The 25,285-nt window shown below is 35.9% G+C and overlaps 1 protein-coding gene across 7 annotated transcripts in view; it reads right to left on the minus strand.

Moving 5' to 3' along the window:
* Positions 1-25,285, minus strand: part of FAR1 (fatty acyl-CoA reductase 1) — an 84,257-nt gene that overhangs the window by 20,041 nt on the left and 38,931 nt on the right. The window contains exons 2-10 of one of the 7 annotated variants that reach the window (XM_077761158.1): positions 22,422-22,521; positions 20,598-20,793; positions 16,768-16,943; positions 9,967-10,146; positions 7,313-7,490; positions 6,231-6,275; positions 6,007-6,134; positions 4,984-5,051; positions 2,841-3,012 (exon numbers count right to left, since the gene is read on the minus strand). In XM_077761158.1, the coding sequence (XP_077617284.1) occupies positions 2,841-3,012; positions 4,984-5,051; positions 6,007-6,134; positions 6,231-6,275; positions 7,313-7,490; positions 9,967-10,146; positions 16,768-16,943; positions 20,598-20,793; positions 22,422-22,441 (1,163 nt within the window). In that variant the 5' untranslated portion in view covers positions 22,442-22,521. Of the gene's footprint in view, positions 1-2,840; positions 3,013-3,321; positions 3,494-4,983; positions 5,052-6,006; positions 6,135-6,230; positions 6,276-7,312; positions 7,491-9,966; positions 10,147-16,767; positions 16,944-20,597; positions 20,794-22,421; positions 22,522-25,285 lie in introns of all 7 variants that reach the window. The other 6 variants (XM_077761162.1, XM_077761164.1, XM_077761160.1 and 3 more) reach the window with 6 other exon arrangements.

Here is a 25,285-nt window from a genome sequence, read left to right on the forward strand (position 1 = left end):
CCAAAAAAAAAAAAAAAAAAAAAAAAAAAGGCTTCTGACCATTGATCAAATCCATAAAGCAGACATAAGATTCTTTGTTAAGATCTTAGAAAGACCTAAAATAGTACCTCACAAAACCTTTCAGATAAATAAAAACTCACTCCAAATTTTAAAGACATGTCTCATAGAAACTCCACTGTTGAAGAGGCAGAATCTGAGTGTTGTTCCATAGCAGCCTCATAAGGAACCCAAGATAGAAAAAGGCATGTCCCAAACGGATCTGTGGGGATGGCTTCGATCTAATGGAGTAGACTGCTTTAAAATTAGATATATCGGAAACCTGCACAGTTTGAAAAAGAATCATATTGGTTTACACTTAAAGGGACGGACACCGTACTAAGTGAAAAGAGGCCTCTAGATCAAGGGCCAGCAAACCAGAGCTTAGGGGCCAAAGCCACCTGTATTTATAAATAAAGTTTTATTGGAATATACTGATGCTTATTCATTTACATATTGTTTATGGCTGCAGAATTGAGCAGCTGCAAGCTGGGAGCTACTTGCAACTGCTACTTGCAGAAGTGAGTAACAGCAACAGAAACTGCTTGGCCCTTTACAGAAAAAGTCTGCTGATCCCAGCCCTAGGGACTCACAACCTTTTATGGGCAGGAAGTAGGGTAAGATGATGATTCAGTGGCAAACACAGGACTTTTTTTTATGAAAAAAAAGGATGATTCAGAGGGCAGAGCCAAGAGCCTCAGAGAACAACGAGAGAGTAGGACTGAACCCTAATTACGAAACCATCAAACAAGTCTAGCTGGAATTCAAAACTGTTACAGACCAGTAATTGCACAAATTTGTCCAGTCATTTTCCTATGCTTGTCCAGCATTTTCCTATGCTTGTCCAGCATTTTCCTATGCTTGTCCATGTTGGGGTGTGGGCAGCAGGTAACTTACCACTTTCATTCACAGGTTTTCAGCCCAATACTTGAGGAACTATACCTGCAAAACCACTCCTAAAGAGCCTCATCTGCAATTGTGCCAAATTCCACTGACCCAACAGTGGCTTCAAGCTGATGCCAGGAAGGTCTTCGTGGGAGGAAGAAGTAAGCATATCCTCTACGAGAAGGAATATGAACTGGTGTGGCCAGGAGGCTGACCATAGCCAATTGCACTTTCCAAAATGGCTTCAACAATACCTTTCAACTCACTTGCTCAATTTTACATGATCTTGAACATTCTCTACATTCCCTCTCCTTGACTCTCGGAGGACATGTGACTGGCTTGTGACTGAAAGAATGAGGTGGTAGTAGTGCTGTGTGATTTCTGTAGATAGGTCAGAAGCACACGGCTCTTCCGCCTGCCTGCTGGAATGCTTCTCCTTGAAGCCTTTGGTCAGCAGGTAAGCAGTCCATTTCCCCGAAAGCTACCACTAGTCCTTGAGAAGACACTACAGGAAGAGATCCTGCCACTTTATGAAGACACAGTGATAAAAGGTACTCCGCTGCCCACCCCCTTCAGCCCCATCTGACTCTGACAATCCTGTGAAAGTCTCCGCAGCCAAAACTGTCCAGCGGATTCCCTCCTGAATTCCTGACCCTGAAACAAATAATGAATTGAAAGAAATGATAAAATAACTTCTGCTGGTCTAAGCCACCAAGTTTGAGATGATTTGTTATCACCTACCATAAGACCCTTTTACTTTATCAGGCAGGTTTTGTGAGATATTTACCGTTTTACTTTTTTGGACCTGGTTTTGACTTTTCTGCTCTAATGTGCAATAACCTTATTAATATCAAGAAAGCAGGTAATGCCATCACTCATAAATTTGCATTTGCTTTTTAGCCATGAAAGAATGATGCCATTCACAAATACGGTATTTCGCAGACCATTCTAGAAAAACTTGGAAATAATTTTGATGTACTTTGGATCTTTTTTCCATTAAGTATTTCTTTACCTAGTCTAAAGTCGTTCAACACCTCTCACATATCTCAATATTTAACATATTGGGTTAGGAATGGAACGGACAACTGAATCCACAGAAAAGCCCTACAAGTGACTCAGATCCTGATACACTATAACTGGCAGATACCTCACTTTTATTTTTTGAACAGTTGACAGAAGTTCTGGAATCAGCATCTTCTTTATACATAAATACTCAAATCCTGAACTCTCCAATCAAAGGCTCCACTGTAACACCAATGTAGTTAAAAAAAAAAATAAATATATTTGTGGTACATTTCCCTATAATTCTGGTAAAGACAGTGGGAGGGGAGGACTTTAAGTCTGTGGGGTTTCAATTAGAAAGAAAAGAAGAAAGCAAGGCTATATAACAACCATAAGAAAATAGAAAAGTTTTTCATTTGTTAACTTTTGCTTTAAACTATGACATTCTCAACCTGGAAAATTAGTCAAAAACTGTAATTACCATATTATAAGCTGAATGGGCAGCTGAGATATTTCAAGCAATTAAATTTTTAGAAGCATTCTAGGTTTTTTTCATATTAAACGGCACAATCTACTCAGAGCAAAACATTTTACCCTTAATCCCCTATAGACTCACCTCTAAGTTTTTAAGGGGCAGAGACGGGCTCAATTTCAGCTTATAATAACAATGACAACCTTGATGCTGGACATTTCCTCTATCACAGGATTTTGGAGGATCAATGGCCCAATAAGATGAGATCCACAGTCTCCCCAAATATCCTCAATTTCTAAGAAATGTCCTAGTATCCTGATTGTGATTGTGATTATTCAGGTTAGTAATTCTAAAGGTAAAGCTCATGCTAGTGGACTTTTTGTCTCTCCAGCAAGCTTCCACCACCTTACCAATACATAGGTGTATTTACTGCTATTCTTCTTACCACGGTTTCTGACCTGTCAACCTGAGTGCAAGATCGAGCAATAATGCAGGTACTGTATGTCTGACACCCTTCCAATAATGAAGCAATAAGTTGTTGGAATACAACTTAACATTGGGGCGCCTGAATACTTGGTTTAAAGGATTCATCTTGAAGGAATGATTTAGATAAGATCCTGTAGGAAAAATAAGCGTCAGAGCATTTTGAATGTTATTTGTTAGAGAAAAATACCTAAAGTTAGACCTAAAATTCAGCACACGACAATAATTTACCATCCAAACTTTAGAATAAATTAGAGTGAGTGACAACACTACCTTGGCTTTTCTGACAAAGTCTTAAATTCAAGAGTCTTCTCATTCACAAAAGGCCATTAAGCCTTATCATAAGCATAAACAAATACAGAGTTAATTCATATGCATTTTAGTGTAAGCATGGGTTGTTTAACAGTCAGAGGAACAGATAAGACAGAGCCAGTCACCATTACCTTGGGCTTCTTCCAGTCATCCTGAGGTAGATATCATACAGGAATGCTGGGGCCTTATGGCTTACAGCAATCCAGTAATGATATAAAAGGTGATTGGAGGTTAGATTTACATTGGGCCGTCTGAAGGCCTGTTCGAGAGGATTCCTCTTGAAAGTGGAAATTACATGGTATTCTGAGGAAGAAAAGTTGTGTAACAGCTTTGATAATAACCATGTAATGAAGTTTTGAAAAACAAAAATCATGTTTTTACAAAGCAAAATATTTTACCAAAGATGTCAGAGTTCGCTCAATTAAAAAACAAAACTTTTCTACTCTCGGTAATAGCTAAGAGAATATGGGGATTAGACTGCTGAGCTCAGGTGGTTTTAGGACTGCCACTATTTATGAACTTTAATTAGATGAATGAATTTTTGCTAAAACTCACTCTTAAAAATCCTTTTAATGTTTTACCTATGTCAGTTTACAATGTCACTTTCTATATTTCACCTCTCACGATAGCTTCTTTCTTTCTGTTCCTCTTTCCAGATTCTTATTACTGTACTTACTTAAAAAAGAAAAGGAAAATCATCATCCTTTGCTTATGAATAATTAAGTTGCTCAAATTAACATACATCAACAAGCTTAAAACAACCCAAATTTAACTTCTGCTGTAATTTATTTAGTTAATACAATACCAACACAATCAAATCTATGGTCTATGTTAATACTTTAATAGAAGTGTATATTGAGATATCCACTTAAAAATAATGTTCAACTTTATTTTTACTAAACTTTACAACAATGAGAGATTATCAAAAAACCTCATTTCAGTGTTTTAAAATTCTTAGAAGAACACTATTTAAATAATTATCATAAAATAAAAATCACCCTAGATTGTTGTTTTTCTCATATGCTCTAATGGTCAATCTTTAAATTGGAATAAAAATGCCAAAGAAAAACCCTAGGATAAATGACAAAAAGATTTACTTTAAAATCAAAATTGTTCTGCGTGGGTAACAAAAATTGTTCAATGAGAGGTAAAATATGACCTATTAACTAAAGCAATGCCATAAATATATTTTACTTTAAATTTGAAAACATAAACAACTAAACAATGATTCAATTTTAATAGACCTTAAGTTATATTATTCCCAGTTTAAAACAAGCAACACAGCATACATACTCCGTGGATTTGTGAATTTAATCAGATTAACAAATGTAATAAAAAATATTCTGGCAAAACATATCCTTCTTGCTAACTCCTTAATTCATTACTCTTGGGGCAGCTAGCTGGCTCCTGTGATATGACAACTCTTGTAGATGGAAGGAATACTGTCTAGGGATAAACAACATGAGGCCTGAGAGTGCCCACAAGGCAAGCAAAAAGCCCTGTTTCATTGCCATGGGCATCTGTGTGGGTTGTTGCAGACAGCAGCAGAAAAACAGCAAGGGCCAGACAAGGGTGGGCCAAGGAGGGAATATGCTGTTGGATATTTTTTAATTTGTGAAGCACTGCTAAGGATCACAAGGCAGTACTGGACTAAGGTGGCAATTAAAATAAGAATAAATTGGTAACTCAGGGGCTTTAACGCCTCATGGGTGTATTCTAACATAAAAACGAAGTGAACATTTGAAGTTCTTTAAGATTTATTCTAACATTCAAAAACACAGGTAAAATCATACCAACTTCACCCCAGTGGAAAGGATTAGTGCTGCCTGTTGTACAGTTATACACCATGATGTTTCTTGGTCTGCAAAGACAAAGATCAAAGCAATGAAACATAAAAAGAGTCCAGACTTATTCAATTTAAATTTTATACAATATTCAAGTAGGAAGAAATAAGGATGATGGGTAACTTTCCTACATTGATTATTTCAAAAATTAACCTTAAAGGATTAATTTTTGTATTTGAAGGACTATTTAGAACTACTCTTTTTCCCTCCCCTACCAAAATATTTATTATTAAAAAATACAATATTTTTTTCCTTTTCATATTTGTCTTCCTTATACTAGCAGGAGTATGTTTTTAAATGTAAGAAAAACAACAATGACAAACGACTACAGCTCATCCAATCTCCTTCCCATCTCAGAAGCTCTAGTTTAAAAAAATTACAAACTGCATTCTCTTTTACAAGAAATGATATACACATATAATCATTATCTCTCCTTTTTTGGGATATAAAATACAGACTTAAGGGCAGGTTATTGATTAGGAAAAAAAATATTAAGAGTTACCTGTAAATGTAAAGGGCAGTTTATTGATTAGGAAAAAAAATATTAAGAGTTACCTGTAAAAAACTACTCCCTTTTAAAAAGAGGCCTGAGTTGATTCAAGCTGCTCTAGAATGCCATATTTGATATATATAAGCCGTTCTCTGAGCGTTTCAGATTTTTTATACACGGAGTTTATACCAAGTTTTAGTTTGGATTAAAAAAGCATCAGGGGGTGGCAGGGTTTGGGGTTTTTCTCATTTTTAATCCCAAATGAACTTGTCCCATCCTGTAGGTAATATATGAAAATTAGCATTAATTCTTAATTATAGCTAATGAACTACTTGCTATATTACCTGTAATTAAACCAGTTCTTGCAATTTGAAGTGGTAATACTTATACATACTGGTAAGGCTTAATTAACATTAGTCATTAGCTCTGCTTTCCCTGAGCTAAATATAGCAGTTAATATATTTAACAAGCACCACTGTCACCTCATATACCTATTGACTCCGGAGTACCAGGCTGCCGCGAGGCTCGTGTTGACAACTACGTCCACAGGAACAAGGTCTGCGAGGGCATTGTTGGAGGCACGCATTGTTCGGAGAATTCCTTTCCCTGCCTTTGTTGGAATTAAAAACACCTTAAGATATATATGCCAGAGTGCAGATATAAGATATACAGAAAACAGAAAAATATGCAGAAAAGGTTTACTTACTGCAATAAAGAGACCACTTGGTCCATTAAAGTTATCAATCCATCCCTAACACGGAAATTAAAAAGAGTGATCTTAGAAATATTATAAAACTAGAGACTTATTATTTGAAATCTACAACCCCATACATATACTTAGCAGGTTTCTTCTAAAAACTAAAAAACAGACTAGATTCAGGCCAGGATATCTCTCTCCTTCCTAAACAAAAGCAGTCTTCCCTGAAGTCATTTTCAGAGTTACCTCCTCTTCCATTAATTAACTCTCTACAAAGAGAATTTTATACAAAGGAGTCTATACCTGTGTAACATTTTAGCTAAACTAAACTTGGACAAGTTTGACTCTGTGCTATTTACTGAGGCAGCATACTGAGATTAGGGAAGAAAAGGAAATCCTCCTCAGAATAAAACAGAGGGAAAGAGAACACTTGTCAAAGCAACAGAGACTATACTTCCTATCATTATAGAGACCTAGATTTTTCCTAAATCAATTCATCTGTTAGTTTATATCTGTTTTTTCTTACCCCAGGGACTCACAAATACATAATGTCATGCTTTTCCACAGCAAATTATCATAGAAATGTCTTATACCTTTCCTAGCTTCTGAGCTATACAGGGAGAAGCCTACAGACACCTTGGAAGGCTTTCCTCTTTTTGGTACTAAAAAGCAAATGAAATAAAATAAGGTCCTGAATATTTTCAGCTCTATTCCCTTCACCTCCACAAGGGAAACTAATCAGTAAATAATTTTAAAAGCCACCCAATGTTGATGTGCCAGAGTCCAGTATCTTGTCAGTCACAAGAAAACGTGTAAGGCAAGGTCTGCTTTGACTCCAGACGGTATCACAGCCTTTGATTTAAATTTTAGTTAAGATTTTTTAAATGGTTATCTGCATTTCTATATATGTGGCATTACATTACAAATAAAAGTACCAATAAAAGTGTCTCTATGAGAACAACTTTGCCACAGCAAGCCATGCACAGTAAACAACACCTGCTCTTATATCAAACAACTGCCAACTCTTGTTATACAAAGACGAAATTTATAATTCTCAATTCTATTATTTATAAAGATTTCTAACAACTTACTGGAAAAGGTTCTTTCCAACTGGCACCAACAATCGATGGCCTTACAATTGCCACATTTAGCTTTGCTCCTTCTTGTTGTACAACATATTCTGCCAGTGCTTTCGTGTATATGTACGTATTAGGTCTGTCTCCTATTAATTTTGGTGTGATATCATTTACCAGGCCATCATCCATCCACCTGGTTAACAAGGAAATTGCATGCAAAAATATTTTCAGATGTTTTACCACAAAATCAGAACCACTAACTTTGCATATTCAAACATATCTGTTGCTCTGACTCAAATGATTTGACAACTTTTACTAAAAAAAATAATAAATGGAAGCTAATCCTACTTTCATTAAACATCAACTACAAGTCCACATCTCTTATATACAATTTCTAGATCCAGAAAGGTCTGAAAACCTAGAGTTCTTTCATAAGTAACACAGTAGGTAGCAATAACTGATCTCAACTGATTTGTGGTCTTGTAAAAAATACCACTTAGGGTAAATATTCATATACTTCATATGTGTTTGATCAGGGGTGCTATCCCAGATCTAGTTATTTCATATTACATAATACACAGAGATTACATTTCCTTTCTGAAGTCCAAATAAATTCCAAACTTTAGATTCCAGGTTAGGAATTATAGACCTGTATATAATGACCATACAGCACAATATGTTAATTATAAACAGTTGCAATGAACATACATTTACAATTAATATAAAAGATCTAGTGATCTAAGTAGTTCATGTCAAGCACTAAAAACTGTTATATTCTTACTAGCAAGACTAACAAATACTAAGGTAAATGATCAAAATAAATTGAACCATGCTATAAAAATTCAACTAGCAACTTACTATGAAGTCACAAAATTCCTCTAATTTTCTCAGTATCTCTGAAGAAAAGGTCCACTCTGATCATATATAAAAGGAGGGTGATATACTAGGTGTTATCCATGGTCTTTCTAATTCTACATTTCCAATTTCAGCATGTATGTACCTGTTTGCAGATACTCTTCCTTACCGTTTATAATGTTACAGAGACTTGTACACTCAGTGTACTGTCACATTCAAAAGATACCCATACTAACTGATGAGGAAGCGCAAAACAGAAATTATTAAGGTAAGTTTTCTCCTGTATGTGGAAGTACTTTTTGTGTGTGGAAGAAAAAGAAGCTAACAAAATTGAAGGGAGGTTGCTACTCAACTTAGGAAAAATTCCATAGTGGGGAGGAGTCTTAAAAAATGGAACAATTGCTACATAAAAACAACAACAACAACAATAACAACAAACTGGCTAAACCAAGGAGACCTTAGGCAGGAAGACTTATCACTGGGAGTGAGTTCAGAGAGCCAATCCATGAGTTACTCTAAAATTAACTGTTAGCTAAATTTCTTTGTAAACAAAGAAAGGAGGTGCAAATTTAGAAGGTTATAAGCTATTTCTCAGAAATTTAGATGCCTGGATATATCAATTACTAAAAAGAGAAAAAGTAAAAAACTTCATTAACTTCTGCACTCAACTCTTCCCAGAGATATTAAACACTTCTGACTACTGACATGTAGAGACCATGAGGTGAACAGTTGGAACCATCTAAGGAATGGAGTTAGAAAACAGAAACCAGAGAATTATAAGAATGTTCAGGTAAGCTCCCATTCTTATTTTATTTATTTTCTTATAATCTGTCTGCTTCTTCACATTGATTAGCAGGAAAGCCTTACAGAAAAAGACTTATCGTGTTTATTTTAGGCGAAAACTTGGAGAAGCAATGAATACTCTATAGTGTCCTTAGGAAGAAAATAATTTGAGAAAGCAGGAGACAATAACTGAAAGTGGATAGGATTTCTAGGAAGAAAAAAGGCCTAAAGGCAACAGACTAGAAAAAAAAGAAGAAAAAGCCCACAGGGCTATTATATGAGGATTAACAATTATGTTTAGATATGATGGACACGGGTATTTTCTATAATTCTAGTCCATTAAAGAGGAAAAACCCTACGTTTTGGTTTTTGGTTCACTTTATGAGAAAGTGCAGCCTGAAGCAAATGAAGTCTTGGCCATGCAGACTTCACTTACAAATACACTTCCATCAAATACAAATATTTCTCGAACAGAAATTGCTGATAGGGTCCTAGACCTCAGAAAGATGATAAACAATAACACTAGGAGTATCAATTAAAGGACTGGGACTAACTCCCTAATAATTTAAGGCCTCTCTATAGATATACTCCATTGGGGGGGAAAAAAGGTAATTTTTTAAATCATTTAGAACCTTGCTTACTGAACAGGCAGTCATTAGTCTCCATAGGTTTTAGGCACTTCTTATAGTTGCTAGATTAACTCTCTGGAAAACAGAGGCCCTAATATCATAGATGAGCTGTTCAGAGACCTTCCTCCAACCATCATGCCTGGACAAAAGTGCAAGCTCAACACTGACTTCACCATCAGTCGTGCAGACAAAAATCTATACAATAAGAAGCACAGAGTAGATATGTAATAATTTGTTGAATAAGAAAGAGATAAATCTATACATACATGTAGGTGGAGAGACAGAAGTGGAGAGAAAGAGAGAGAAAATGAAATAGACCAAGAGACACATATAAATAGATAAAACTTGGGCTCCAAAGTTCTGGGATCAAAGCAAGTATGTATAAATTTAAAACAAACATACTCTAAAGAATCAATCAGTTTCTTGGGATCCACAGGAGGTGGATAGACTACTTCATCAATATGCTTTCGATTGCAGTAGGCATATGCTGTTGATACATGCATGAATACTTCCAGATTCTTCATTTGTTGTGCAAGGAGAATAAGCTGACGGGTAGCAATCACATTTAACTGAACAGCATCTCTATAAAAGAAAAAGTGACAATGAAAAATTGGGAAGTTTTCCCAGTGAAAAATTCAAAAGTTAACTGATTTCACCCGCTAAAAAATTTTATTTCCATTAGGAAGACAGAGATTTTTGTTTCTTTACAACTGATCCCTTAGGTCTGATTTTGTGTATTTTATTTCAATATAAAGAGCATCCATTCTATCCGTTGTTTTTAAAAAGAAAGATTTTCTGATTATAAACTAAACCTAATAGTAGGATTTAAAAAATAAAAGTACAAATTAAAAATTTTAAATAACCCAGAAATAAACACAGACAACTTCAGTCTATGGCTTTTATACATACATTTTGAAGTCATGTTAGATTTCTCTTGCACTTTGATTTTTAGAAGTATACCATTTCAGGACACGGAATTACAAAGGAGAAGAAAGCAGAATGGTTAAGTAATTTTAAAATGCTAAGGCAGAGTCACCAATAAGGGTAAAACAGTCAAAGAAAATTCAGAAACATAAAGTTATATAATCAAGAATACATTTATTTCCCTGTGTAGTAATTAATCCAAACACTTTTAAAGACTAGCTTATAAAAATTCAAAGGGGTATTATAATAAAATGGGTACATTTTGTCACAAGATTCAAAAGTGATCCATATATTATTGTTCTTGAAATTTATTCAAAGTAAATAATTTCACAAATGCAAAAGTAAATATGTTGAAAACAAATCAATGAAGTATCATCTAGTGATAGCAAAAGCCTAAATATTCCCAGAGCCTAAATATTCACTACAAATGAAATGAATAAACTTCAACAAAGTCAGTATTTTATCACAATGAAAGAAAAGAGTCATTTAAAATAATATGACAAAAAAAATTAAAAAATAAAAAAAATAAAATAATTATATGACAACTATAAAAACATGGGAAATCTGCATGAATATTCTTAAAATACACACATTATAGAAAGTAAACCAGGATTAAGAACAAGACTCTGGAGTAAGACCTGGCTTCAAATTCTGACCTGGCACTGGGTGACCCTGCATCATCCAGTCAAGCACTCAGGCCTCAGTTTCCTCACCTGTAAATGGGAACTATAATGGAGTCTACCTACTAGGATTTGTATAAAATTAAATAAAATGCTTACAAGTATTTAGCATTATTCCTCAATAGGTATTGAAACAAGCATTCAGTAAATATTACTAAAGGTAATGAGATGGTGGGTAATTTTTGCTTTCTATTAAACTTTCTATTAAACATGTATAGCTTGTTATTTGAATGGAAAAAAAGTTGATATAATACCAGTAATACTGTGCTAAAACTGGCAAAGTAATACATTGCTGGTGACTACACGGATAGAACTGATTCAAAAGAGATTAAGACAAAGTAGTAGCAGGAAGTATAGAAAGGATATAATTACTAATCTAGTTAATCTACTGAAATTATCTCAGAGGAAAAACTTGACCTAACCCTAATTTTTCAAAGAAAGATATTAAAATTCCCTAAATTTGCTATACCCAGGGAACATTACATAAATTATGGTATATCAACATGGCAGAATACCATCACATCACAAAAACTAAACTATGAAAAGAATTAGAAATGTGGAAATTGTTCCCCTAAATCAGAAATCCTACATTTATGTTTTACGTTCAAAGACAGACAACAAAAGAATTTTGTTTAATAACAATCAATGGTTTTAAGTACTTTCCAGAATTCTTACATTTTCAGTATTTAAGAAGGAAAAAGAATCCAATTATTCTTTTAAAAGGTCAAGATAGGGCACTGATAGAATCTGGTCCACTTGACTCTAAAGTAGGGCTTTGATGTCTATCGCCTTTGTACAACAATAGGGATGGGGACGGTACTGTTTTAGAAGAGGTGTACAGAGAATATTCTGTTACAGGTTCCTGAGGACGGGACAACAAGTTCTGGGTCACCAAGAACAAGAAATAATTCATGAGAGAAAAACTCCAGTGCATTATTTTTTCTTTTAATTTAATAGTATCCGGGCATTCATGAAAACATACTAGAAGGATTTTTTTTTTTATGAAATAATTGGTTTGAGATCTTACAATCAGGACTGTATCTTTTTTCTTCCTTATTTCAATTGAGGGGGGTGGGGAAATCTACTCAAATGGATTTCCAGCAAAAAAGACATTTCACAGAGAAGATACAGTCCACTAGACTGTAAGGCAATATGCTATTTTCTTTTGCATTTGCAAAACAATAAAGCTAGGGAGAATGATGTTTTGGGAGCAGTACACAAAGGATATTCTGTTACAGGTTCCTGAGGATGGTGACAGAATTTCTGGGTCACTGAAAATAAGGAATAACTTCAGAGAGAACACTTCTGTACCTGCCTACTACTACTGTACCTGAGAGCCCAAACCTGAAGGCATATTATGGTCACATAAATAACTTTTAGTATCTCTGCAAAGCTAATGATCTCACTCTATTTTACCACCATTCAATTTCTACTCCATTGAACTTCAGGCTGAGACCCTGACATGTTAGATCAGAAAGCATTTAATACTAAAAAAGATATATAATATTCTCATGGTTTGATTATATAGAGTCATAAATGCATCTTAAATAACATTAGCTTTTGGAGGAGGGGGCAAAATGAACAAATCTTTATAATTACGATCCCCGTCATTAACGCAGACATAGAAGCCATTTCAAAAAAAAAGAACTCAACTTTATTTATTTATTTTTTATTTCTAGGAGAGAGAGAAAGAGACAGCATGAGCAGGGTAGGGTCAGAGACAGAGGGAGTCACAGACTCTGAAACAGGCTCCAGGCTCTGAGCTGGCAGTCAGCACAGAGCCCGACGCGGGGCTCGAACCCACGAACCGCGAGATCATGACCCAAGCGAAAGTCGGATGCTTAACCGACTAAGCCACCCAGGCGCCCCAAAAGAACTCAACTTTAACTGCCAATAAATTTTCTTGTTCATTTGTCTTGTACAGACATTCTGGACTGTTCAAAACCTACATTTGAATAGGAGTGTCTTGGTGGCTCAGTCTGTTAAGCATCCAACTTCAGCTCAGGTCACAACCTCATCGTTCATGAGTTCAAGTCCCACGTCAGGCTCTGTGCTGACTGCTCAGAGCCTGAAGCCTGCATCTGATTCTGTGTGTGTGTGTCTCTCTCTGCCCCTTTCCCTCTTGTACTCTCTCTTCTCTCAAAAATAAACATTAAAAAACTTGATACAAAATCTGTGTTGATAAGACTTCTAAGACTTGACACCAGAGATCTCATGCTTGCCATGACACCTGACAGCTTATAAAAATGTAGACTGGGGCACCTGGGTGGTTCGGTGGGTTAAGAGTCTGACTCTTGATTTTGGCTCAGGTCATGGTTCTGTGAGATCACGCCCCACACTGGGCTCTGTGTTGACAGCAAGGAGCCTGCTTGGGATTCTCTCCCTCCCTCCCTCTCTTCCCTGTTCATGCTCACTCACACTTTCTCTCAAAATAAATAAACATTAAAAAAAAAAGAAAAAATGTAGATTATTGGACATGGTCATCCTCAGACACTTTGTAATGTCTGAATTGAAGCCTGGAAAACTATATTTTAAATAAGCTCCCCAGGCCATTCTGTTATCTTTTTTCCCCTTCCCCACTGATGAGAAAATGCTTCCTAAATGAGATCTCATCACTACTGCTGATTTTTTTCTAATTTAATAAAGATAGACAGAGATGTCCAAGGACCAATTAATCAATCTTAACAAGCCACTCAGAGGACTTGCTACAAACTAAGATTCCTGGGTACTATCCCAAACCAGAGGGTCTGAATTTTGCAAGTATAGTCTAAGATTCTGCATTTTTAACACATTTTCCAGGAATTCCTAAGATTCATAATACATTCTGAAGTGGAGAGTTGATGCCCTTAGACTCAATGGCTTCTTGATCTCTTATCATCCATCTTTACTTCCACTCCTTTCTCAACACCTATTCTCACATTCGTAAGTTCATATTCACATATTCTCATATTCAAATTGCTGCATCTCTGACATCTCACACCAGTTTCTTAATACTCCTTTACTCTCATCTCCACAGGCCCTGTCCGACCTTCACTTTCGTTATTACCTGAAAGGCACCAAAACCCAGGATCAACTATTTAAGAAACCCCCTTCATTATCCTCAATATCACTCTCTCATCTTTCTTATGTCAGTATTTCTTTATAATTCATAATCTTGATACCCACTTTTTCCCACCTCAAGGTTTATAAACCACCATATCTAAAAATAAATAAGCTCTACCACCTCTCATTTTCACAGCACTTAATGTATGCTTTTCAGTAACTTATTTTCTATACCATATTATGGTTTAAGCAATCTATCTCCCTTATTAGACTGTATGAACTTTGCAAACAGGATCTCTGTACAATGTATCTCTGTACAATATCTTCCAAAATATTGGGTATAATATTGGAAGTAAAATCTGGGTTATTTTTTGCCCTGGCAATAAAGGCTTTGTGACATTTTTTATTTATGAGTCAACTTAAAAAATGATTATAAAGAGTAACTGTTTTTTAAGCAGTTATTACATACCAACCTACAGTATTTTAGAATGTATGGCCCAAATCTAATGTTGTGATATTACCACTTACATGTTAATATCCACCGAAACTGCTTCACAGAAAATATTCATTTCAATGTAACGACTATGGTTACCTCAGTAAATATAGATGCCTTGACAAGGCAAAAAAGTTTATAATTCCTCTATAAAATTCCCCTTCCACTATGAGATCGCTAGTAAAATAAAGAATAGTGAAAAGATTTCCCTTTTGTTAATGGTAGCCCTATTTACCTTGAGGAGGACAGAGAGAGAGAGAAGGTTCCCTGAAAGTTTGGTTCGTAAAAGTTACTTTGAGGAGTTTCACCCTAATTAATGTTGCCTGTCTGCAAATCAATTTCCCCTTTCAAAGGACCTACAGCACAATTATCCAGTAAATATATACCTTTTTTCCTTGAAAACAGTTTCATAAGGCTGTGTGAATTTTCTTTTGGTTATGAAAAATAATGAAAGCTAGAACTATGGGGGGGAAATATCTGTTAGGTTGACTGTATAATACTCAAAACCTATCTGTAATCGCACTATCCAAAAATAAGTGGCAAGTATTGAAAGATGTTTCTAAATACACATACATGTACACATCTTTTAGGAAAGTGAGATTCTGCCATAGCTCTACTACGATTCTTTTGTCACTTTTGAATCTGAACACATAACGGCTGCACAGAAACAACTAAAAAGTAAATAAATCATTATCACTAGATAATAAAAGATAAAGTCAGAGTTAAATCTAAGGTACATAATTCCAAAGCTCATGTCCTTTCCGGTATACAGCGCTGCCTCGGCTTCCTCAAGTATAAAATGGACTTGCTCACAATAGCACAGTGGTAACATTAGCATGAATAAAATAATGCATGAGAAAATATCCTGAAAACTATAAAGTACAATTAAAGAAATGTAAGTGACTATTATAGTGCCCTCACCTGGAATATAGGCAAAACATATTTTAACACTTTGGCACTGAACCATCACATTATACATATATAGTATCAATTAAGGTTTATACTTCTATATAGAAGACTTTATGGGAAATCTCAAAACCCTTTTTAATCAAAATTTAACTTAAATACATTCTAAGAAGGCCTTCAAGTAATTGTGAAACCTAAAACAGTCTGCACCACTGAGGTGCCTGGGTGGCTCAGTCAGTTAAGCATCTGATTTCGGCTCAGGTCATGATCTCACGGTTCGTGGGTTCAAGCCCTGTGTCAGGCTCTGTACTGACAGCTAGCTCAGAGCCTAGAGCCTGTTTCAGATTCTGTATCTCCCTCTCTCTCTCTCTGACCCTCCCCTGCTCATGTGGTCTGTCTCTCTCTCTCTCTCAGAAATAAATAAAACATTAAAAAAAAAAGTCTGCACCATTTTTACTGGCATACAACTGACCATACAATTAGATTAACATTATAAAATGGTATTTTTAAATATACCATCAAAAAGAATCCTTAAATAAGCACCATTATTTGAAATGCATATTTGTTAGATTTTTTTTTTTAATAGTAAACATTTAAATGTTTTTTTCTTGAAATAGGCATCTGGACAGAAATCTAAATTATTTTTCGGATTAAACTTATGTCCAATGTAGCCTGTGCCTAACATTACTACCGAATTTTAAATCAAAAACAAGGTATGACTTAAGTTCATAAGCCATTTTATCTTATGCTGCAAAACCTGAGCCTAAATTTTTTCTAATTTTCAGATGGATATGTGTGAAGCAGAAAAATAAAGCCACTGGGGTAGAGGCTTCTGAAAAAATGGAGGGAAGAGGAAACAAACACTATCAGTTGTTAAGATGAACACTCCTACTGAAGGTAATTTCTTTATCTTCTACTCTATACTTCCTGCCTACACTTAAATTCATGGATCTAATACACAGACACTAGCTCTCCAATGTTTTTAAACCGATAACAAGGAGAAAACTCTTCTAACTCTTTTCTTTAGGTTACTGAAAGCTACAATTAACACAAGGCAAACAGTGTCAAATCACTTTCAAAACAATTTGACTAAAAAGAATCCAAATAGATCTTTTAACTATGCTGAAGTTCAAATATCACATAAATACCTTTACTTACCGTAAATTTTCATTAAATCTTACTGTAGCTGCACAGTGGAATATAATATGGATAGAATCTATGATGATCTCTTTATCTTCTTCACTAAGAGCCAGTTTAGGTTGGGTGAGTTCACTGTTGATCGCTATAACTTTCTCTCTAAAATCTGGATTTTCATCTCGCAATCTGTCAAAGAGCTATCCAAGGGGAAAAATATTTTAGGGCAGTATTTTTCAACTTTCTAAAAGCCATTAATTAGCACCCCACCAAGGATCGCTTTTCTTAAAACTTCAACTCTGTTCATCCTAAAACTGCTATTCTTAATTGCCATCATTCTGTATATAAAACAGCCTATGAATCCCACATTATTATCCCCATTTTACAGATGAGGAATCTGAGATATAGAGAGGTTAAGTAACTTGCCATTGACACAGAGCTGGTAGTTTGCAGAGTTAAATTTGAACTGTCCACGCCTTTGCTGACTAGATTATACTGTCCCTCAGAATAGACTTAAGTAGTACAGACACCAGGACAATGTTTAAAATGATCATTCAGATTTCTAAAATCCAGATCTTAATTTCTCACTTCATTTTATTTTGGTTTTATTCCATTTCAGTAGATTATAGTACAATACCATTATTCATAGTCTACTTAAAATCTGAGACCAAATTTTTTTAAGGGAAAAAAGGTATTAAATATGTTGAAGGAAAAAAAATTGGTAAGCAAATAAGCAGATTAGAATTTGGACAAACTTGAGAAATATCATATGTAGAAGATTCTAACCTGAAAATTCAATATTATTTAAGTATTCCAGAAGGAATAAATTAACTAAAGATTCAGTTAGATCCCAAAATGATTACAGTGTAAAGGCAGATTTGGTTTTGAGTCAAATTTAAATTCTCATCCTATATTTTATAGAAGAACACTGATGCCATCTCCGTATCAATCCTCTATTACACTCTGACTCTCCACTTCATTTAAAGTCCATACTTGCAGTTTAAGCAGAGATTCTCAGTCTGGGAATAAAGTCTATACAGCATATATAATGTTCACTTTCACTTCCTAAATGTATATAAGATACAGCATTAAAGGTAATAAAATAGAGGTAATATTACAGGACTGTAGAGGAGAAATAACTAATTGAGCTGGGGAAGGACCAGAGATTATAAAGTAGAAGAACAGTGTTCCAGGCAGAGAAAGCAGCATGTATAACCACATGGAAGTGAGGGAGCGTTTATGTTTGGGGAGTTGAAAAGAATTCAGTAAGACCTGGCCAGTGACTCAACGTGAGGGGTAAGGAAATGTGAACTCCACAAGGACAGGGACCACATCCACTGTGCTCAGCACACAGGTCATAAATAGCTAAGCGCCTGGCAAGATGCAGACATGATCAACACTTGTGAGGTGAATAAATTCATTAGGTGGAAAACACTGGAAGAGCAAGGAGTACAGTTATGGAAATACAAGTTCAGTTTTCGAAATGATGGGTATAAAGTGCCCGTGTGACATCCAGAAGACAGGTCTAGTAGAGAAAACAGTCTCCGTGGGACTGGAGTTCAGGGAAGATAAGAGCCAGGCCACCCAAAGAGACTTTACTAACCACACACAGGTAGCCCTGGGAACAGAAGATTGCCCAGGTAGAGAGTGGTGAGCACCCAAGGTCCAGACTAAATGAAGATTTTTCCAAATCTAATTTAAAATACAACCGTTTGTCTCACATAAAACAGAAGGTGCTGACTAATCACCTAACAGGATCTAGTAAGAGGAGATCAAGGCTGAGGACAGAACTCAGAAGAATATCAATATTTAAGGGGCAAGCAGAAAAAAAGCAACCTGAGGAATGACCAGAAAAGTACTTTTAACACCTTGAATTCACACTTTTCATTCTTCCAGATTGTCAAGGACCTTTGCCTCCCCTTCATATCAGATATCTCCACCACCAAGACAGGCTCATGCGGCTTCGCAAGTTATACTTAACCCCGATAGTCTTCCCATCTCTACCACCTTTTTATTCAATACTATGTCTTCCGGTGCTTTTAATTCACCGGTACCCAAATTAGTTCCTCTTTTTCTATGTTCACTAATGCCTGCTTTGATATACTTTATTCCCTTTCTAGAATTTATTTTGTGGTTGATTGTTTTAATTCAACCATCACCATCTTAATGGCGTGTCTTTTCCCAGAGACATTCATCAGTGGCTCTCACTTTGGGGAAATTTTACCCCCAGGGAACAACTAGTGATGTCTGGAGACATTTTTGGTTGTCACGACTGAGAGTGTGTGGGGGAAGGAGCTTCTGGCATCTAGTGGGTAGAAGCCAAGAATGCTGCTGATCACCCTACACTGCACAGGACGACTTCCAATAACGAAGATTTATCCTGTCCAAAATGTCAACAGTGCTTAAGCTGAGAAACTGTACTGTAAGACAGTTCCCACTACAGTATATGCTCTTAGCCTCTGTTCTTTACTCCTGTTTCAAAATCATAGCAGGCTTTACCTTTAAGTTTCTAACTAACTTCAAGTGTATATTCATTGATACTTGACATAAAAAGAACTCATCTTATTGATTTACCAGCAGTGTTGATATATAATGGGGAATGAGTGGCCTAGGATTACGTGGCAGGACAGATCAGGAAGGAATTAAAGACATAAGATGACACAATTTTATGGATTACTTTAGTCAAAATTTAGACAAATATATGAGGACAAAGCGTCTTTATACTGGAAATAATGGTCATATGTTTAAGGCTAAATCACATAAGTTCAACAAAATTTCAGGCTTTAAGTGTAAGGTATGTTTTTTCTTTACAAATTAAGACTTATTATGGAGAAACGTCTTTAGATCCACTGCCCTAAAGGCCCCAGAGGAGATGCTCAAATCTTTGACATTTTACCCAGGCCCTCAATCTCAACCAAGACATTAATTAACTTCAGTAACTGTTCCTACTTGGTCTCACTTGATATTTTTATACCCCTTCTTCCCTTGTAAAAACTCTAACCTGTAGGCTCCATTATGGCAAGGATTCTATCTTACTTATTCCTCCTTTCAACCCCCTACATCAAATCAAGTGCCCAGCACTGAGTATGCACAGTAAATGATTTCTGAAATATGAAAAATGAGTAACAATAAGTAACCTCTCACTAGGAGAGGGAGTCGTTAGGAAGGGAATTAAAACACACTAATTCTAAGTGATTAAAAAGGTACTAAATACTACCTAATAACTAAAAAATTACATAGCTACTATACTAAACTTACTATCAATGAATGTCAGATAAATTCATACATTCTGAGAGAATCAAAGCTTACGATTATGAAAGATTACTTCAGCTCATTTCCACTTTTTTCTTAGCAATATTTTTCTAAAGGTTCAAAACGCATGACCTATTCTCGTATCCTAAATTATCCCTCTGTCATGTTCTTATTTGTTGAATAATATGTGACTTTGCCACTTCCTAATACTGCTGTGGGGAGCGATCAATGCTTACAAATTTTTAAGTGTGATCATAGCACAGTGGGTAATTAGAAACTACCTCTTCATTATTATTATTCTGAATACTATTTAAAATACCTAGTAATTACAAATAATGTTTCAAATATTCTAAAAACACATTAAGTATCTACCATATAGCTATTTTAGAACTTGTTATACAATTTTGCCCATCACAGAGGAAAGCTTTCTTTCTCCTACTGATCACAAGTCATATCCCCTTTATTGTCATCCTATAGGATTTTTTCTTACAAATTTTTTTCAGGATACTGAAGAGATAAATTGAGCTGTTTATGATTACAGCAATTATACATAGAAACACACATTCTTTTCTCTCCTCCAAGTGTTCACTTTCTATACTTACCTTGCCACTAATAACTTCTTCTACTCGCTCTTGGGGTGTCTGTCCAGCTTTCTGTCTCACCAAAACATACACTGAATTCACCTTAGGACAAGACCTCAACAACTTTTCCAGAAGTACCTTCCCTAGGAAACCGGTAGCTCCAGTGAGGAGGACATTCTTGCCTTCGTAGTATTCTGGGATTGAAACCATTCTGATCCTAAGGAAAACATAGCAAATAAACATCAGTTCAAAGATTTATGTGCTAAATTGTTTTAGAACAAATTCTTACGTGCTAAAAATATCTTGCTATTCAAATAAATGGGCAAAAATTAAAGCTGAATGTTAACAAAAGGGGACTTCAACCTCTGGTTAACTGTAGTAAAGTGGAAAGAGTAACGAACCACAAAACTGACTTCTGATCCCTGTATTTTCTCCCTGGATCACCTCAGACAAGTCACTCACCTTCTCTGTGCCTGGGTTTCTTTACTTCAGTTTGTACTAAATGACCTCTAAAAATCCTTTCAGCAATAAGAACCCAAATCTTAATTTAAACCTCAGTTAAACCCTACACACAAATGAATTCCATTTCGCTGTCTCCAAAAGGATTTATAACACCAGATAGAGGTCAGTAGGAAGTCTCAATTGTCTAGCTTGTATAACATGGCGGGGTATCATATTCGCCTATCATTACCAGTTGAAACAAGAAGTAATATCAAGTCCCTTCTCTTCCATGTCTGTAGTGACAATATATCCAAAAGGTGCTTAAATCTCCCTTTTTAAAAAAGTCATAGTAAGAAATACATGAGCTGAATTATCCTCCTTGTCTAAATTCCACTGAAACAGCAGAAAAGATAGTATACTAAGAGAATGAACAAACAAAAGAACCATGATGAATGGAAAAAAACAAGATGCAGAAGGATTCATGCAGTATGTCACTATTCAAAGCTCAAACACATTCAAAACAATGCTCTTTATTGTTTAGAAATGCACACACAAGATAATATTAATAGATGCATGACAGGGAGGGCAATACAATCAGAGAATAGGAACTTCAATTTATGTTTTCTTTAAGCTAGGGAGTAGATACATGCGTTTTATGTTCTTTCATAACTAAAATAATAATAAATTCATAACAATCTAAAGATAAGAAACAGACCCATTAACAAGCAGAAAGGAGAGAAGGAAAGAGTTTCTAGAAGAAATAGATAAGACTAAGTTGACAGAAAAGCCATAGCAGAAGAAATAGCAACCCAAGCAAAGCAAGCATAGGAAAGGATTTACATGGAGGCAAGAAATGTCCCAACTCCCTGAATAGAAAACACCAAGCCCAGGATCAAGAAACTGAATTAAAGGAGCACCTGAGTGGCTCAATAGGTTGAGCGTCCAACTTCAGCTCAGGTCATGATGTCACACTCGTGGGTTTGAGCCCCATGTCAGGCTCTATGCTGATAGCTCAGAGCCTGGAGCCTGCTTCAGATTCTGTCTCCCTCACTCTCTGTCCCTCCCCAACTTGAACTCTGTCTCTCTCTCCAAATAAATAAATAAACATAATAATAACAATAATACATTTAAAAATAAAAAAGAAGAAACTGAATTAAAGCATAGGGAAATCAGGGGTGCTTGGGTAGCTTAATCGGTTGAGTGTTTTGGTTTTGGCTCAGGTCATGATCCCAGGGTAGCGGGACTGAGCCCTCAGTTCCGACTCCATGCTGAGGGTAGAGCCTGCGTAAGATTCTCTCTCCCCCTCTTCCCCTCTTGCACATACGCTCTGTCACTAAAATTTAAAAAGATGAAATGGAAAAAAAAAGTCATAAGGGAAATCAAGGGAATTAAAGGATTGCTCACAGAACAGCAGAATCACTCATGACAGTCTTACTTCTGGTATAAACTTGAGCTCCCAAGGCTTAGTATCCAGATCTGCTGAGAAGAACATCCGGCATGGGTGCTAGGGACAAAAGAAAAGTAGGGCTGAGCCTGACATTGCTCCAGATATCCACAAACAGTGAGGGAGGTGGATAATCAAGAGAGGAAACTAAAGCAACAAAAGAAAAAAAATCTCAAAGCACTTGAGCCCCAGAATAAATTTTAGGTCCTAGACCTATCTATCTGGCTGCTGTTGGCCTTTAAAACAAATTCACAAAGGGGGCCTAGGTGAATCAGTCAGTTAAGCTTCCAACTTTGGCTCTGGTCATGATCTTGCAGTCTGTGGGTCTGACGCCTGCACTGGGCTCTGTGCTGACAGCTCAGAACCTGGAGCCTGCTTCAGATTCTGCCCCCCACCCCCACCCCCACTCACACTCTGTCTCTCTCAAAAATGAAGAAACGTTAAAAAGTTTAAAAAACAAACTCACAAAGAACTCTGCATCACTAATTTCATTTACAGAAAAGCTCTTTTAGAAAAACAGACCTCAAAAACCTGAGAGAAAGCCAGGCAGTATCAGCCACTAAAACCAACCACCTCACCTTCATAAATATGAGCAGATAACCAAAGATCACCAGATATTTAAGAAATACCTAAGAAAATTAAGAAGAACCAAAATGAAAAGCAACAAAATCAACCACAAAGGAAACAAAGGCAATAAAAATTTTAAAGAGAATTCAAATTCTAAAGAAATTCTCCAACCATTCACAAGAATATTACATCCATAAAAGAGCAAACTATATGAAAAAGGAACAGAAGAATAAGAAAGCATTTGAAAATCCAAAATTCAGATGTATAGAGAAAATCCAATAAACACATAAACTATTAGAATTAAATGAAGGTAAGAAAGTCACTAAATACAAGGCTTACATGGAAAAAAGCAAACGTATTTCATACATCAGCAATATGGAAAATGAAGTAAAAAAAAAAAAAAACCACTTATGATACCATTCCAAACACCAAAACACTATGGAAAACAGCAAGTACTGAGGAGGACACAGAAACTAAAACCTGTGTACATTGCTTGTGGGAACGCAAAATGGCTCAGCTGCTGTGGGAAAGGTTGGTGGCACCTTAAAAAGTTAAATACAGAACTATAGGGCCTTGCAGTTCCATTCCGAGGCATATAGCCCCAAAACTGCCAACAGGTACTCGAACAAGTATATGTACATGCATGTTTACAGCAGCACTGCTCATAATAGCCAAATAGTACAAACAACTCAAAATGTCCATTAACAGATGAATGGATAAACAAATGATGGTATATACCTACAACAGAATACTATTCAGCCGTAAAAAGGAATGAAGACCTGACACACACTACAACAGAGGAATGAGCTTCAATAACACACTACTGTCAAATAAGTCAGATACAAAATATCAATACTGTAGGATTTCATTTATATGAAATATCCAGAATAAGTAAATCCAAAGAGACAGAATGCATCCTGATGGTTGGCAGGGGCTGAGGGGTGGGGAGAGTGGGCAGTGGAGAGAAACTGCTTAAGGAGCTTTATTCTGCAGGGATGGAAATGTTTTGGGACTAGACGGAAGATGGAAGTGGTGGTTGCGCAACCCTGAATGTACTAAATTGTTCACTTTAACATGGTTCATTATATTATATAAATTTTACCTCAATAAATTCTGTTTTATTAAACTACCAGAAGTTAGAAATTAATCTGAAAGATACTTGAGACCTCTATTCTGAAAACTACAAAACACTGAGAGAAACTAAGCAATACCTAAATAAATGAAGAGATTTACTACTTGCCTGGATTAGAAGACAGCTTTATAAAATGTCAACTCACCATCCTTAGATTCAATACAATCCCGATCAAAATTTAAGCTGTTTTCGTGGATGGAAACTAAGATTCTAAAATGTTACGGAAATACAAAGAGCCAAGAATAGCCAAGACAAGCACTAAGAACAACAAAGTTGGAGAACTTCATTACTGTATATCAAGCTGTATTATAAAGCTGCAAGAATGTGGTATAGAACAAAGAATAGTGCAGTCAATGGGGCGCCTGGGTGGCTCAGTCGGTTAAGCGTCTGACTTCGGCTCAGGTCATGATCTCATGGTTCGTGGGTTTGAGCCCCACGTCAGGCTCTGTGCTGACTGCCAGCTCAGAGCCTGGAGCCTGTTTCAGATTCTGTCTCTCCCTCTCCTACTCACGCTGTTTCTCTCTCAGAAATAAATAAAATATTAAAAATTAAAAAAAAAAAAGAATAGTGCAGTCAATTCACTATCTAGATAGAAAATGAATTTCGGGGGTCCCTGACTGGCTTAGTCAGAAAAGCGAGCAACACTCGATCTCCGGGTCATGAGTTCAAACCCCATGTTGCATGTAGACATCACTAAAAATATAAATAAAAACTTAAAAGAAAGAAAATGAATCTTCACTTCGACCTCACATTACACACAAAAATGAACTCTAGATAGACTGACTATACACTTAAATGTGAAAGTAAGATAATTACATGCCTAGAGAATGACAAGGAACACCTCCATGATCTTAGGTAGGGAAACATTTCTCAAATAGGACACAAGAAGTGCTAACCACAAAAGAAAAATACTGATAAATTGAAGGACACTAAAATTAAGTTCACCCCACAACACTAAAATAAGGAGAAAAGACAAATTGTAGGAAAAAATACCTGCAGTATGTATAATAACAACTGATTACTACCCAGAATATATGAACTACAACTCAATAAAGAGAAGAGATAACCCGATAGAAAAATGGGAAAGACTTGAGGGAAACATAAAGGAACGTACCCAAATGGCAT

The sequence above is a fragment of the Crocuta crocuta genome, unplaced genomic scaffold (genome assembly GCF_008692635.1).
Source record: "Crocuta crocuta isolate KB4526 unplaced genomic scaffold, BGI_CrCroc_1.0 scaffold233, whole genome shotgun sequence".
Classification (NCBI taxonomy): Eukaryota; Metazoa; Chordata; class Mammalia; order Carnivora; family Hyaenidae; genus Crocuta; species Crocuta crocuta.